Source organism: Drosophila gunungcola, unplaced genomic scaffold, assembly GCF_025200985.1.
Source record: "Drosophila gunungcola strain Sukarami unplaced genomic scaffold, Dgunungcola_SK_2 000001F, whole genome shotgun sequence".
Classification (NCBI taxonomy): Eukaryota; Metazoa; Arthropoda; class Insecta; order Diptera; family Drosophilidae; genus Drosophila; species Drosophila gunungcola.
The window spans coordinates 18,641,961-18,658,808 of NW_026453197.1; the positions used below are offsets into that span (position 1 = coordinate 18,641,961).

Consider the following 16,848-nt stretch of genomic DNA (forward strand, 5'->3'; position numbering starts at 1 on the left):
TATTGCCCGCATTTTGGACCTAAAAGAGAAATGAGGGCGGAAGGTTCGGCAGGGGGCGTGGCCGTACAGCTGAGTTCAGTTGATTGGAGAGCATTTTTCCACGCTAGTCGCCAAAGTTCCGATGAGGCAGCAAACAAAGCATTTTCAAGTGTTTTCAGGTATTTTCCAGCATCCGATGAAAGGCATCCAAAGGGAGATGAAATCTGAGAAGGCCTAAAGGGAATGTAAGGGTTTTTTACATCGACCAGTGAGTTAGAAGGCATACTTGGTTGATTAAGTAAGTCCAAGGTATTTTTTTTTAAATACCAGACAGGCTAGAGAAAACAGAAACAAATAATTTTACTTAAGTCACATTATTAATTCAAAATTCGTTATTCACTTTAAATCTTGGGATTCTCCCAGCTTGTTACTCTATTCACAATATTAAGTTTTCAGATTCTTTATTCAAAATTTTTAATGAGTTCACAGTCCGAGACAAGTTCGGCCACAGATTAGAGAAAGGTTTTCCCTTCCATTTAAACCGGTCAAGGCTACTTTCCGACCTTGAACTTACACATGAAGAAACTCGAATGGAAGCCGCGATGGGAATCTGATGCATTTTGTAATGAGGGCATTCCTCCTCTTTAATATTTCTTTGCCTTGTTTTCATTTCGTATAAAGTGGAAAATTCTTGTGCTGTTTCACCCGTTCTTAACCGCTGTTTTGCCAGGCATATAAAGATTTTCCTCACCTAGCTGAGGCTCTACTTTTCGTTTAAATTGAGATGAGCACCTGCCTCTCACCTCCAATCCCCCTTTGTCTTGGGGTCACATCAATTTGAATGTTTCGCCTGTTTGAGATGCTAATGCCGCGGTTAAAGCAAGACCCGAATATCTCAGATATCGGGGAGCAGAGAGGTTAACCGAAGGCCAGAGGGAAAGCCAAGTTGCAATGCCTCGAAGTCACGTCCTTTGTCCTCTGTACTCCGTACTCCACTCTCGATTGTGCGACAGTTGAACACTCGCATATGGGTCGATGCTGAAGGTGTTGTTTGATTTATGGTTGAATAAATGTGAAGATAAGGGAGTCGCAAAGGAGGATATGCACTTGCTGCTGCTGTTTATGTTCCCAGAGGTAAACACCCTACAAACAGTGAAACAAGGTGAACAATGGGACACTGTGAAGAGGACATCCAACTTGAAGAAGTCATTTATTTGCATATGGATAACACTATGCTTACCCCACTTTCTCCGATTCTCCAGTGGGCCACTTGCCGCAACTCTCCGCTCAACAATCGGGGCAATGTGATAGAGACATCTGCCATTTTCCCCATCTCCCACCCACATTGTTCAGTGTGCGCCCACTGAGGAATGCATATAATATGGTACAGGGCAATCGACCATGCACTCTTTACGGAAAGGGTGCTGGGGATCCTGGGCGATGCCATCCTACCATCGGTAAGTTCGTTAAAATTTTCGCTCCGTTCAATTAATATGGGGAACACAAAATAAACCGAAAACATGTGAGCAGAAATGATGGAAATTTAAACGGCGAAGAGTAAGGATATGTAAAGTGAAATGTCATCCGTGAGGGAAAACAGGCAGGATATTTCATGGAATCGATCTCAGCTGCCTTAATGAAGATATTAAAAAAAAATACTCGAGGTGAAGGGATAAAGCGAAGGAGGTTGCAAAATAAGAGAAAAACCCAGAGGACCAACTGTTGCAGTGAAATTATGGACTTCTCCTTCCATAAATTGTGGCCGAATGGTTATTAAATGCAAGCGCAAGTTGAAAACATTTCAGTTAAAAAGAAGTACTCAAATTAGGTGTAATAAAAAGGAAATCAAGGAAAAAGTGGGACAGAGGTAATAACTTCACTTGATTTTAATTATAAATTGCACTTTCCTTTAGCTTCTCTCTTTGATTTTCTTGGGAATTCCTTGACGACCAAAAGGTCAAAAGGTTTTAAACTATAGTTTTTTTCAACAAATCAAAAGGTTGTCCCAACCTTTTACAAATTCCTGTAAAACCAATTTTTGATAAGCAATTTCTTTCTTTCTCTTGTTTTTGCCACTAGTAAAGGACGTAAAGACTTGAAAATGGTTAATCAAACAAACTTAATTTAAGACATGAAACTAAATCTCAAAGTGGAGTTTGAGTCGTATCTGCAGGCGCTGAAGCAAATGATTCATTAACGAAATTCATGGGTGCCGTTGGCGTATGAGTAATGTTAATCCGATCTTATTTCTCTCATTGCGTCGACTGGTATGTTAAATTTCCTTTTCAGTCTCAGTTTTCACTCGCATATATGTGAAGATGTTCCTAATTAATTTTGCATGACTACTCAAATGAAGTGAATCCAGAATGGAGTTCGTGGCGAGAATTCAGGGATTGCAAGTCATGTGAACTAATGATAAACACTCTCGACAGGGATGTGTAGAAATGGAAATGGGCTGGGGAACTGAGGAAAAGCGGAAGCTCAGATAACGGACTAAGAAAGACGGGAAGTGGAAATTGGTTGAGAATATAGGACAGTACAGGAAGTGCAAAGGAAACCTTCCAATTTCAGTTTATCTGTGAAAAGCTCGAACCTTTAATTGAAAGTACAAACATCAAATGAAAAGTATGACAGCATGAAAATGGTTCATAATATGTGAAAGAGAACTTAAAACTAGTTCAAATCAATGGCAGACCAAGCTAATGACGCATTCAAATGGAACCCATTTTAGACAATCAACGGGAAACAGAAAACAAATCAGGGAGAAATGTAAACAAAGTTAACGAGGGAAATCTGAACGATGAAATGATTCGCTCCATTGAAGTGCGTTAACGAAAAGTGGAAAATGAATCTGTCAATTATCAATATGATTTCTTTCAAAGGGGACCTCAAGTATCTGTGCTCTGAATGAAATTGTGGCAAACTTTGCATAGGAAACACATTCTGAGCTCTACCAAATGAGGCGGAGGAGAATAAAGGAAAAATGGCAGAAAATCTAGCAAAGCGAATGAAAAGAACATGCCAAACTGCCGCAATTTGTTGTAAAAACAATGAAAGTTTCCCTTGCCGAAAAGGAAATGCAACAAAGTAAGAGGAAGGAAAATGTAGCTTGGGAGATATTTAAATCCTTTGCCCTCTCAGTTTTTCTCTTCTTTAGTAGCAACTGCAATCAGCCACGCCCCCCGTTACTTACCGCCCACTTTGATGACGCTTAATAAAAACCCACTGAAAAATAGAGAAAAGAGGGGAAAAGTTCATGTTTTTCCTAGTCAACTCTTTCTTCAGTTGGCTTTGTAAAGGGAAGATTGCGGAAAATATGGGCGATGAAAGGGGTTTATAAATGGCGAAAATGGGACAAAATAAGGACACTTGCTGGTTGCATTTGCGTTGTTTACATCTGGGCAGTATCATTTATTCACTCCCATTTGGATTTGCATTTCAGGTCAGGACTGAATGCCACCTAATTGAAAGTAGGGCGAAATGTGGACACAAATCAGGAATTATTGAAGTAGGAGTAAAACTGATTTAGAAGACCCCCGTGCCGATCGAATATTCATCGAAATATGTAAAAACATACAAAGAATCTAAAAAAGGATTCCCTTGCTTAGTTTTCCACAGCCTCATTTTCGTTCTCGCCACATTGAGCAGCAGTTCTGAATGCGAGGCCATAAAACTAAGTGCTCCCTTTCAGGATCCATATATCTCCCTATATCTCCCATCCAACTTCACATCCTGCGCCTTCCTAAATCCTTTCATTTCATATTTAGCCAAAGGGTAACGCAACAGAAAAGAAAATGCGGCTAGACAAGAACAAGAAAACAAGAAGGGGACCACAACTGGCATGAGAAAGAGACAGGCACAGAGGGAGAGAAAGGGATGGCTGTCAGGACAGCAGTCAACATTTGCTGACTTAGCTGCAATTATGGCAGATATTTTTATGAACTTGATGTCAGCACAAACTCACACTGAGACACTTCCTCCGACACATGGCACACACACTCACACACATGGCTGTGGCAGAGTAGTTAGTCTACTAAAGAAGGAAAACTATGATCTAAAAGGCCAAACGGTGCATGGAAAATGGAGATGAATATGCCAGTTGGAAAATAAATCGCAGGAGCTCGAAAATGCAGAAACTCTTCTAGAAATTTTTCAAAGAATATTAACTTTGAGGCATCTGATACTTTGAATAGTAATAAAATATGAGTTTAACAAAATTGGGAAGCTGTTAATTTATTTAAGATTTAATTGAAGATTTTAAACAAAAGGAAAACAAATATGATAAGTAAAAGCTGGACCTAACATTTTTCTCTTATCTCAAAGTTTCCGCTCATTTCCTAAAAACTTAATGGGTAATTTCCTGCACGCATTAAAACTTTCGCATCATAATTAATTAACCAGTGCCACTTGTGACTGAAAAACGTGTCCACGGCGAAAAACCGCACGAATTTCCGCCAGAGGACAGCAAAAATCAGAAGTTAATTGTTCAAATATTTTCAGATCACACATGCAACGCCCTTTGACCTCCACACACTGAACCCTTTCGGATTTCCACCTCTGAAACAAAGGCAAAAGAAGCGGGTACCGCTTTTTCCAAAAACTCACTCCCAAATAATTTACGGCGCAGTTAAACATGCAAACATTTTTGTTGTTAATTTGTATGGGAAATAAGGGAAAATGGGGAGAAGCCTGTTCCATTGTTGCACTTTTTACACCCGTGGTAAAAAAAACACATTTCAAGAGAGCTTGCCCCAAATTTTCATCGCTTTTAATTCGAGGTCCAATAAAAATCATCAACAATTCATTTCCAGTTTCATTGCGCTCCCATTTAGCGGAAGAACTTTATTTTTCTTTAAGAGTTTCCCGAGGAGAACGATGAAATTCCCCGTCGTAAAATTATATTTCTCTGCAATTAATTCCGATCTCCCTTGCTTTCTGGGGAAAAGTTCTCTGAAATTTCACCGCTGACCCGGAATGACCTTCGCATCGATTTCATCGCCTCCCCAAATTCCCACCCTGCTATTTTTTATTTTATTTTCTTTTAATTTATTTATTTTTTTCGGCGATGTCCTCCTTGAATTTTCGAGCTCACTCTGTCTCTTTCTGACCACGCCATTTAATTGTGTTTAAATTAATGCGGAGGAGGTGGAATGGAAGCTTCGATTTCTGTTTATCTTTAGCAATTTCCACTAAAACTGGAATGAATTTTCTTTGAAATTTATTGCTCCGGAAATTAAAGAAAGTTTAGCAAAGAAAATGGCTCTGGGGAGTGTGCTAAATCGAAATTTTAGGATGGCTTACAGTGGTGAAACTTAACTTGCAGCTTTACCATTGAGTGTTTTATTAAATGTTTTTCCATTAAGTGAAACTTAACTTGCAGCTTTGCCATTGAGTTTTTTATTAAATGTTTCTCATTAAGTTATAATCTATAAATGATCGTAAATTACAAATATAAATACAACAGAAAGTCTGCATTGATCAAATTGTCGTTGATAAATCGCAATAAATATTTATAATTTATTTAAAGACCTCCTCCGCGGTCTTTCCCATTTTACTTCAGATCGGGAATCGTAAAACTTTCTTAAAATGAACAACAGGCTGAAGTTTCTCAGCAGGAGGATTTTCTATTTTGTCGCTGCGTTTTCATTGCTGGTTTTTATCACGGGCACAGTGAAAATTTACGAGTTTTCACAGCGCATAAATTCTGCGCCGTTTCCCAATTTTTATTATCTGCAAAATACTTTATGCGTATCTGAGGAATATTCGCGGGTCTAATGGAAACATGAACCCAAATTGAGACACTTTGCGTAGACCAAAGCAATCATCATACCCTCGGCTGAAGTCGGGAAACTTTGGAAACTGGGGGAAAAGCGCGGAAAATGAGCCACCGAATAATGATAAAAGGTGAAAAATGCACTTAGCTGGGAGGAAAAACAGAAAATGCATAGCGTAACTTATTATGGAAGACGAGGGGCGGCAAAAGAAAACTTTCCGCGGAAACTTCAGCTGCATGTGTTGCATACTTTGTGGCGCTCCAAGGAAAGCATGAAAAATGAGCAAAGGACAAAAGGAAAACAATGCGAAATTTCATCCCCAAGTAAACGGGAAAAACAAATTTTTAATGTCCCTCAAAGGAAAAGGAAAAATAGGAAAAGTTTATTCTCCGATTGCGATGCAAAATGTTGTCACTTTGTATCCCGACAGCCAGGATCATCAATCGCTGCTCTCCTTTCCGCTGTCACCAAAGATCCCTCAAAGAAAACTAAAGGAATACATGTATAACTAAGCCATACTCTTTCTTTTTGCCAATAAATTTTCAATTTCCGTCCTGAAATTTGCAATTTATTTCACTGCAGAAAGCTAATTTCACAACGCTCCTTTGTAAGTCACTTTCAGGGAGTTTCCCAAGGTGGCTGGTAAGTTTTCCCTGCAGTTTTCCACACAAGCTCACAAGAGTTTATCGAAGGACATAAATACGCGGCAAATTGCATTGTCTGCTCTGGGGATTGCACTTTATTAGATAAGCAAAAAAGAGGTAAACATCTGCCGGGATTTCTGCCTCCCAATCCTTTGACAAGTAAACAACTGAAAAGTTCACACTCCCATTTCCCAATAAATCAATTCATTTTCCCACAACGGGGCTGTCAGCAATTTGATTTGATTTGCAGACTCTACGAAAATATTTCATAAATATTTACCCACAGTTTTTTCGTTCTCATCACAGAGCGAACATTTGAAACTGTGAAAGTATTTTTCTCGCATTCCGTTTGTTTTTCTCCTACTACTTTGTAGTGTAAATATTTTCCAACATTTTTCGTCTCATTTGCCTAGGTGGGCGTGTCTGTTTGTCTACCTTTGATGTGCTAAATTGGTGCAACGATTGCATTTGAAATGAGATTTGATCGCCTTGAAAACAAGAAAAGTTAACTTGAAAGGGTGTTATGGTAATGGAAACCCCTTAGTTTGCATACTTAACTCTCGGAACAGAGATTTTTATTCCGAATCCCCCTTTGGGACAGTATCCATTTGATTTAACGACTTGCGAGCAAAGTTTCCCCGCAGACAACGAGAATCCTTTGCCAAGTGAAACATTAAACTTTGCCCCATCAGAGAACTAAGGATAACAATAACAGGGCGAAGGATATCACCAGACGCGAAAGGCAGTCAGGATAATGGCCAAACAAGACATGACAGCAATGAGGGAAACATTTCCAATAATCCTAAGGAAAAGGTTAAAGGCGCGACATTTTCACAGCACTGTTTCACAGCACTGTTTTTGGGGCATTACAAAAATATGTTTCCTATGCGAAAATCTTTCATGGGATTTTCTGGTGCCATGGCACATTATAAGCTTCAAATCACTTAGCAAATGCTTTACCAAAGAAGAAAAAAATCGTATTGAAATAGGCATTTAAGGAAGCCACACCCACTTCTAATCCTGCCTCAGTCACTCCTAATATAATTTGTCTAATTAACTCATTCTGGGCTTATTCTTTAACACCCACTTCCTATTCCCTTTTTTAAACCCTTATTTTAGGCTTTTTGTTTGGATCATTTGGAATCCTTTGGATCCTTTACAGCTTCTAATTATGCCAGTTGGCTAAAAATGCGAGTTGCGTGGCCTAATTGCAGGCGACTGCTTCGAAGGCGGCTCACGTGGCGTATGCGCGACTTGGAGAACTTTTCCTTTTGCGCCTTTAAGGTGTTGTTTTTAGGCGCCTTTTTTAATGAAATCACGCACGTTTCTGGGAAAATTGTTAAAGGAAGAGCTAAGCAAAGAAAGCAGGGAGGAATGCCGCCAAATCGTGCGTTTGACGCTTGAGTTCTGCGTTTAATCAGCGATTAAGTTGGGGAAAAAGTAATACTGTAAGGGTAGATGTGCTACACAATGAAGAATCTGCAAAAACCTCTCACCACAATAATGCTCAGCTGCAATCCTTCTGTATTTTCTTAGTTCTTTCAAAAAAGGTGAGAAGTTCATTCAAGGGAAACGGGAATTAACAATTGTCGACCATTTTTTGTTTAATTAAGCTGGAACTGCTAGAGGTTAAAGTAGCTTTTCATCTTAATAGAGGAAATGGCGAATCGTTTAGCCATGCAAATTGGATGTCCAAACACCTGAAAGGATCCCCGTATTGCTGCATTGTTGCCCCTGTTTACTCCCCGTTTGTTTGCTGTGGTCAGCAATTAAAAATTCAAACTACAGTTGTGCCGAGAAGTGCTTCTCTAATTCTAATTGCTTACTGTGTAGCGAATTTCCCCAAAGGACTCACAAAGGACACCCCGAGGATGCGGTTCAGCTGCTCTCCATTGTTATGAAAATGCGGTTTGATTACGGAATGAATCTGCTTATAAATGTATAAGCAAGAGGTGCGGGAAAGTGCTTGGGCATTAATTGAAAACTGTTTGGAAAGCGATATAATTCGGTCTTTCTCGGAGTACGTTAAGCAGGGACAAGGAACATTTCCTACTTAATCAGTTTTTATGGTAGCCAAAGGATTTGTTCTTCAAAGTGCTCATTGAACAACTTACCTTTTGTAGTTTAATTCTGCCAAAAACATACTTTAAAGTAACACTAACGAAAAGGAAAAAAATGGAGGAGATTCCAGGGGAAAAGCCATTTACAGGTGACAGCTGCTAAAAGTTTACCAGCTAACATAACTGCCAAAGAGAAAGGGAGTTGCAAAAGTGTTAACTTTGCAACCGTGTCAAAAACTGCAGGCGCAATGGAAAAATAAGTTGAAACCATTCGAAAGTTTGTTGCTGCCATTAGAGGAAAGGTGAAGAAATGAATGCCAAGGGAGAAATATGTCCAAGCAACTGCCATTTCGATGAAGACAACTCGGTTATTGGCAAGTCTCAGGTATCAATTTAACCCAATTAATCAGAGGGCAAAGCATCGATTTGATTGCAAGGAATTAAACGCCTGGCTGGACATCAACCAATATACACATTTTCAGCAGCTCATTGAAGCATCAAACTTGTCGTCTGCAATACTAATTAAATGAAATTTAATTTGCACAACTTGGGAGAATTTCCAGATGTGAAGGCTTTCCTTTCGAGAGGACTTCGCCCCACAAGTCAAATACCCTCGAACTCCGGTTTTATCTCCAAGAGAACTCTCCAGATCTGAAGTGAAATATGCCGGGATATTATCGCACTCGAAGCTTTTCACAGATTTCACTTGAGTTGCAATGGGAAGAGGCTGTTCTCGAGGATGTTTTCAGGTTTTCTTTTTGGCCTCTCCGAATTATTTTTTACGAGCCTGCCATCAGAAATGACCCAACTAAGTGGGGTGAATTGGGGGCGCATAACTTCAACTGAACTTCAACTCCATGTCCATCCAATTAATTAAATGATTTAATCGCAGCAAATGTTGCTCGCATTATGAGCACAAATAACTCGCTTGGCCTGTCAAGTGCCCAAACACTACTTAACAAACAACGACCTGGTTATGTATACCTACACTTCAAACTCCTCTTATTAGCAAGAAAAGCATAATGTTTTGTAAAACTACAACAATGTAAAAATTAACATCATTTCGCTATACAAAAACAGGTATTTAAAACTGGCGAGTTCTAATTTATGTGTTTCAATTTACAAAGTATAAGTATATCAGCAATTTTCTTAAATAAATGAAAGTTTGTTAGTAATAAATAAAATATTTATTGGTTTTAGAAATCTGTAGATAAGTTGATAGAAAATTAAATAAAATATTATATATTACATTATTGCAAAGTTGTTCTATTAAATGTTTTTTCAGACTTTTGATTTTATAAATTTCTCCCAGTGTTGGGGTGGCGAAATGTTTGCTGCTCACTATGCGTAATCCCTTCATCAGCAATTCCCGCACTATGGGCGATGGGCGGAAAACATTTTTACATCCAACCAGCCTTATCGAAACTGGCACTCGTCTGTTGAAATCCGCTCCTCAACATTCGAGGTTGATTCTCCGGTCCGGGATGTTCCGCCCCAGCGGAAGTGGGCTCCGTTCGAGGCTATCTGGCCTCACATTGAAGGGTGCCCTGTATGCCTCGTGGATCCTGGGCGTGTTTCCCTTCACCTACGACTGCTGGACGAGGAAATTGCACCGTTCCAAGTGGCTAATTGTGTATGGCCTTGTCTTGAATGCGGCATTTATTGCGATGGTGGTCACAAATGACACGGAGAGTGAAACGCCAATAAAAATGCAGGTGTTCCATAGGAATGCCCTGGCCGAGCAGGTCAACAGAGTCCACGATGTGCAGACTCTTTCGATGGTGTCTCTTATGCTGCTAAGAGGTTTCTGGAAAAGCGGAGAAATCGAAAAGATCATGAATGAGCTTTTGGATCTACAACACTTCCACTTTCGTCACTATTCCCTAGAGAAATGCTGCAGCTTTGACCGATTTGTCCAGTATAAAGGGGTATCTGTGATTCTGGAAGTCGTGTCCATGTTGATTTTGGAACTGGGCATGTCACCGAATTTCAGTAGCCAGCTTTTCATTGGAGTAAGTGGTCTGTGTTTCATGCTACTCGCTGTCCTTTTGGGAGCCACACACTTTCACCTGGCGGTAGTCTTCATCTACCGATATGTGTGGATTGTCAACAGGGAACTACTTCGGCTGGTGAACAATCTGGCAAATGGAGAAACTGTGGAATCCGGCCAAGTGGACTACCTGCTTAATCTCTACCATCGCCTCTTGGAACTCAACGATCGACTGGCCTCCATCTACGACTACCAAATGGTCCTGGTTATGATCAGTTTCCTGCTGGCCAACGTTCTGGGCATCTACTTCTTCATCATATACTCCATCAGCCTGCACATTGAACTGGATATCAAAATAGTGGTCTTTGTTCAGGCACTGGTACTCAATATGTTGGATTTTTGGCTAAACATTGAAGTTTGCGATTTGGCAGAAACAACGGGTAGACAAACATCCACCATACTGAAGTTGTTCAATGACATTGAGCATTTAGATGTGAAAGTGGAAAGGAGTGTAAGTTTATAGACTACTATATTTTATAAAAAATTCTATATTAATTTATTTTATAGATATCCGATTTTGCCTTATTTTGTACTCATCGCAGGCTGAGATTTCGTCATTGTGGCTTATTTTATGTGAACTACGAGATGGGATTCCGCATGGCGCTCACCAGTTTTCTGTACCTGCTGTTTCTCATCCAGTTTGATTATAGAAACCTGTGAAGCAGGCGTGTTAACGAGTCCTCTAATTGGTTCGCACTTTCTTATGTCGTCTGGAGTCGAGTGTTCTGGCAAAGGACCTACAAGTGACAGCTCAAGATGAGGCATTTTTAAGGGGCGAAAGAGCAAGTGGGATGTGTCCCCGCCGAGCTTACAAGGATTCGTGTCTAAGTGAAAGCCTTGTTGACTTTTCAGCTGGGGGAACGGGAACACAGCCGCAGGACATCTGCGTGCAAAATGCAGCTATAAAAAGGGAGTATTTATATCCATCCAAAAAAAATAGACTATGCAAAAGCCAAAAGGAGAGTTTTAACAAGTCAAAAGGATGCGGAGAAATGGAGTGGCTGTGAAAAGCAGCGCAATTAAGACCAACAAATGAACGAGTTTTCTATTTTTTCGGCTGGCTAAGAATGCAGCTGGATTTTTCGGCGAACAATGGCTGCGAAGAAAATGGAGAAAAGCATAAAGCAGGAGCAGCTTTTGGTGCATTTTCTTTGTTCAACTCTTGTGTGCTTCTCCGTGTGTGCTCTGCTAATTTCCCTGACTGCGATTTCCCAGCTGTTTCCACACTTCCCTTTCTGACTGCTTGTTTTTTCTGATTTATTATGCTCCGGGCTTTGGTTTTGTTGCTGATTTTCATTCAAATAAATGCATGTTTTGTGGAGCTGGGAGATCTATTTTTTGCATTAATTGCCAAAAGGATAATTGTTATAAATAAGAGCACTTTTTGGAAAGTACAAAGAGAAAAACAATTTTAAACTGGTTTTCTCATATGTGATTATGTTTAATTTTTAAATCTTACATCTACATCTTAAGGTGGACGTGATGCATATCTGAAACCTAAGTTTTAAATTCCAATATAAATGTATATAAAAAAGTGATAAATGCTTATACGATGTAAAGCCATCCTTTATCCTATACAAAAACTTAAAAAAAAAATAAACCAAAAGTATGTTCTTTAATTTTACGTATCCCCTTAATAAATAAACGCATACAAACCGGTCTATATGTCATAAGTTTCAGTCTTTGTAAGTATGGGCCAAAATTGTAAGAGGTCTCTCCTTAAATTTAAATTTAATTTAGCTTTATATCAAACGAATTAATATAATTTTACCGCTTTAAAATCTCTAGTCTCCCCATACTGAATGGAAATCCCTCTGGACAGGAACAATTAAATTGCTAGGCACAAGGATGAAATTCTGTTAAAAACTCAACACTTGAGGCTGTGGATAAACCGACACTTAGCCACTTATTGACAGAGGGCAACCGGTGTCAAGGCCAGTCAAGACCGTCCACCACAAAACCACCACCCACCGCTCGATTAGAAGTCGAGAGGAGGAAGATAATGCCTCAATAAAAACAACAACAAAGGACACGTCGCTCACAGCAAAAGTGCGTAAATTGATTTTTATTATCCTCAGAGTCCTCCACCATTTTCCCCTTGGCGAACTTCCACTTACCCGATTTTCCCATGGCCATTCAGCTTGGCTAAGCAAAAAGTTTCGGGCACAATTCCTCCCTTTCGCGTTGGCCAATATATTTGATTTATTGGCTTTATCCGGAATGCGCGCAAATTGTTCATTGCTTTGTTTACACCATAAAAATTCTGATGGACGCATTAGTTCTGTAGTTATGAGGCTGGGCTCGTAAAATTCATTGATAATTTCCGCTCTTATTCTGTTTTTGTCTGGCGGAATATTTATTTTTTTAAGCATTATTTTATGGGAATATAAAAATCACTCAGAAAGCAGGAACATATATTTTATTGGTCACCTACTATGTGTAACAGCCTTTGCATTATCCAATTGACGTGTGTATGTTTTTGGGGATGGAAATCACTGGAAAAGTAGGATGTGCAAAAGTAATTTTAATTGGAAACACAATAATTTATTGAAAAAATTTCGCAAGGGTCTGCATTTAAAAAACCTTCAATCAACCTTTCACACTTTTCTGGCATCAAGTTTACCTCAATTTATAATTTGTTCAGTAAATTAATTAAAATTTGCCGCCAGGCCTCTACAAAATTGAGCTGACTGTCCATTTGTTGTAATTAGGATGTTTTTTGTTGTGCCCTCCTTAGGTAAAGGACGTTCAACCACCCAAAGGATAGCCGAAGGCAACAACTGAAAGGTCAAAGTTTATCAGCAGATTTTTAATTTAAATTTATATGTTTTCCCGGCAACCGCAATTTGGGGAATAAATTTGATGGACTTTGGAAGGGGAGCAAACTGACAGGACTTTGAACTTCCATGGGAAGCAGTTAATGAAAGAGAAACCCTTTCCCTAATTACGATAAATGCCCGCCAATTGTTCCATTGATTCGAGCCGACTGCCGTAATTAGTTTGCCAATGCGCTATAATTTTGGCCTCCAGCCCTCAATTTATTTAAGCCGGTCGAGCGGGGGATTTTCGCCCAAAACTTTGGCTTAGAAAAGTTTGCGAAATTAAATAATTGCCAATTTGCTGCAAGTTGCTGGTAGTTTAAACAACAATTCAGCGACGAGCAAAGCCGATTTCTGTCTCAGGCTGAGATGGAACTCTCGCGAGGAGGAAAAGAAGAAAAGATGGGAGGAAGCCAAGAAAAGCCGGGCAATTAGTGCAAAGTCTGACTAAATATTGTATCTATGGAAAATTTAGTTTGCCAAAACTTTAATTACACTGGGCTGAGAAAAAAGTTCGGAATGCTGATAAGAAATGTAGAAGATGCTGACAGAAATTGGAATTACTTTTAAACCAGATGACTACTTCTATAGTTTTAAACTTAATTTTAGCATAAAAAGATTTTATAAATATATTTTATTATGTCCAAACAAACAAATTCAACTAAATGTGAGTGCACAAAATATTTTTAAGACTTTGAATTAATTTTAAATCAGATTGTTTAATTCTAAAGCTAAAACAAAAGCTTAGCTATAAAACGGATGCTAAAATAAAATTAATCCGGTGTTTTATTATTGTTTTAATTTACCAAAATATTTACATTCCGTTACTTTCAAGGGAATATGTAATATGGTTCAATTGATGTCATTTAAGAACCGAAAAAAGGCAATAAAATAAACAAGATGATTCAATAATGGAGAGGAAAATGAGGAAGAGATAAGCGAACTTATCACTATAAAGGAAATCCATTTCGTGCCTATTTTTAGCTGACAGGGCAAATCATCATAAAAACGAAAATATTTTTACGAATTTGTTTGCCTGCTCTGCAAAATGGTGAAAATGTGCGCAGCTCAGCAAAGTCAATGGCCAGATGGCGTCATTTTAATAAAAATATATAGAAAGCTGGCACGAATCGAGACGAGCGAATCGAAATTATCTGCAAACCTTGACGAGTCGCCAATGGGAAAAAAGAATGTTGACCTAATGCTGACTTCACTGCTGGAATTTTATTGTGTAAACAAAGGATCCCAAGGATGCCAATGCCGATGCCACGTGGCCCCCAAACAATTGGCGGATGTCCTGGGCCAGGGCAATAAATCAAATGCTTGTGTACACTCCAGTTTATATTTGTTTGCCCACCGTGCAGATGAGCAGGAAATTTGCCAGAAACTGGAGGATGTTGAAGAGGAAGGGGCAAGGGAAGGGGAATTGCCTCCACAGGATAATAAAAATCAATTTACGCGATTGTGTCGAGTGTGCTGCGCCTGTTATCGCTGCTGGCTTTGTGCTCTCGATAATCGAAGATAATGGGGCTTTCCCCCGACAAGGGCCGAACAGGACCAAAAGGACCTCTGTATCTGACAGCCAAAGAGGCCCAGGATGCCAAGAACAAGTGTGGACTTCTTTTGTCAGATTTTTCCTTTCGAGCCCCCCATTGTTGCCCTAATTGTTGCCTGTCAGTTGCTGTACTGCAGTAGTTTTGTTCAGCTACCGAGTAACCTAAATGTTGCCGATGTATGGACAAACGAATAATAGATAAAATAGAAATGTGGGCATAAATCAAGCGCAGGTGGTTGCCAAAAGGGAAATTAGCTGAAAGCACAAAAACAATTCGGAAAACAAACAAAAGAAAAGTGCACAAGAATAAAGACTCAGATAAACTTTTGTTTACACAACCAAACTCTCAAGGCTACTATCATATTAAAAATTAATATTGCTGGTAGAGGAAAAATTGATTATAAATATGTATAAAACATTTTACGAACAAAGAAGTTTGTTTTTACTTATCTAATAACTTATATTTGTATATTTTTAGGAATTGTGCTTTGTATGTCATAGTATCAACATCCTTAATTATGCCGACTACAACTACTTTTGCATTTTCAGTAAGTTCATCTTTTTACATATCCTTATAAAAATATTATTATTGTAGGTAAAATTGTTCAACCTTTTATCCATTCATTATTTTTTATTTACAGATCTGAAAAATATGCTATGATTATTTCTTTCACTATTATATATAATTCTGACAAAAGTTCTAAATATCTATTATTTTTTGGGCGTGCAAAAGTTGGAAATCCCCCAAGGCTGCTCATGTTAGCTTTAGGTGCCATTGTTTTTGCTGCAGCATAGTATAAAGGGGAATCCCCGCATTCTTGGCCAGCCAGAGAGGAAAGGACTCGTTCATTTGTTGGCCTTAATTGCACTTCTTTTCACAGCCACTCCATTCTGCAGACGCTTTTGACTTGTGTTGTGTGTTTTTGCCAGCTCTACTTTGGATTTTTGCATAGCCTCTTTTAAAGACAGAGGGGATGGCAAAGGAGTTGAGCTTGTATTGCTGCAACTGATGCCCGGCGGCCCTGTTCCGATTTTCACAGCATTTTCCAGATGCAAGTCATTCACTTTATTCAGCTTTTCTGGCCATGATGTCACCTGCTTAATATTGTATCTCACGACTTTGTCCATCTGGGAAACGAAGTGTCAACTCTTGAGAAAATCCCCACAAATTCATATAGTCAAATTGCACCAAGAAGAGCTAGTTGCGAGCACTCTAAAACCCATTTTACGATTAATTTCAAATGTCAATCTGCGATGACAGCACTATAAGGCAAAGTTAAATATTTATGAGAAAGTTTCTATTAAAAGAAATAACTTTGTAGGCTTAATTCCCATACATTCACTTCTCTCAAGCTCCTTATCAACATACACAATGTCATTATATATTTTAAAAAATATTGAAGTTTGTCTACCAGTTCTTTCCACCAAATCACACACTGCAATGCTCAGCCAAAAATCAAGGAAATTTTTACCCATTGCCAAAGAACACATAATCAGCATGACAAATAGGGACATTTGGCGCAAACTGATTGTGTAGACGATCATATAGAAACTAACGATGATGTTGGCTGATCATCATCATCATCACCATCAGGACCGTCTGATAATCGTAGCACTTGATTAGTCTTCTATTGAGATCTACCAGATTACTATAGAGTTTGAGGAGTGTCCGAATTCTGGGGGAGCTACCCGAACGATGATTAACCAAGTCGTCTAGTTTTCTGTTTATAAGCCATCCAGAAGCAACAACTCATTGTATATTTGCTCCAGATCTCGGCTCAATCTCAAAAATCAATACAAAGTCAATTAATTTAGTAAAGTATACATCAAAAAATGATGTGTTGTATTAATAAATTATTTATTCTCAAGTTGAAGCATCCAACAACTTAATTCATTTTAAATCTTTTTTTTATGTATAAGCAAAAATTGTTTACAAAATGATTAATAAATATTTGAGTCAAGAAATT

The 16,848-nt window shown here is 38.8% G+C and overlaps 1 protein-coding gene across 1 annotated transcript; it reads left to right on the forward strand.

Annotated features, from left to right (window-relative positions):
* The first annotated feature begins 9,748 nt into the window (after positions 1–9,748).
* On the forward strand, positions 9,749–11,167 carry LOC128261831 (gustatory receptor for bitter taste 22e). The gene is made up of 2 exons (XM_052995721.1): positions 9,749–10,958; positions 11,015–11,167. Exons 1-2 carry the CDS (start codon positions 9,801–9,803, stop codon positions 11,165–11,167), a joined length of 1,311 nt encoding a protein of 436 aa, XP_052851681.1. The 5' UTR covers positions 9,749–9,800.
* The last annotated feature ends 5,681 nt before the right edge of the window (positions 11,168–16,848 follow it).

Coding starts and splice junctions, on each gene's coding strand:
- LOC128261831 (XM_052995721.1), top strand. CDS start 9,801: ATGCGTAATCCCTTCATCAGCAATTCCCGCACTATGGGCGATGGGCGG. Junction 10,959..11,014: donor ATGTGAAAGTGGAAAGGAGT/GTAAGTTTATAG, acceptor TTTATTTTATAG/ATATCCGATTTTGCCTTATT.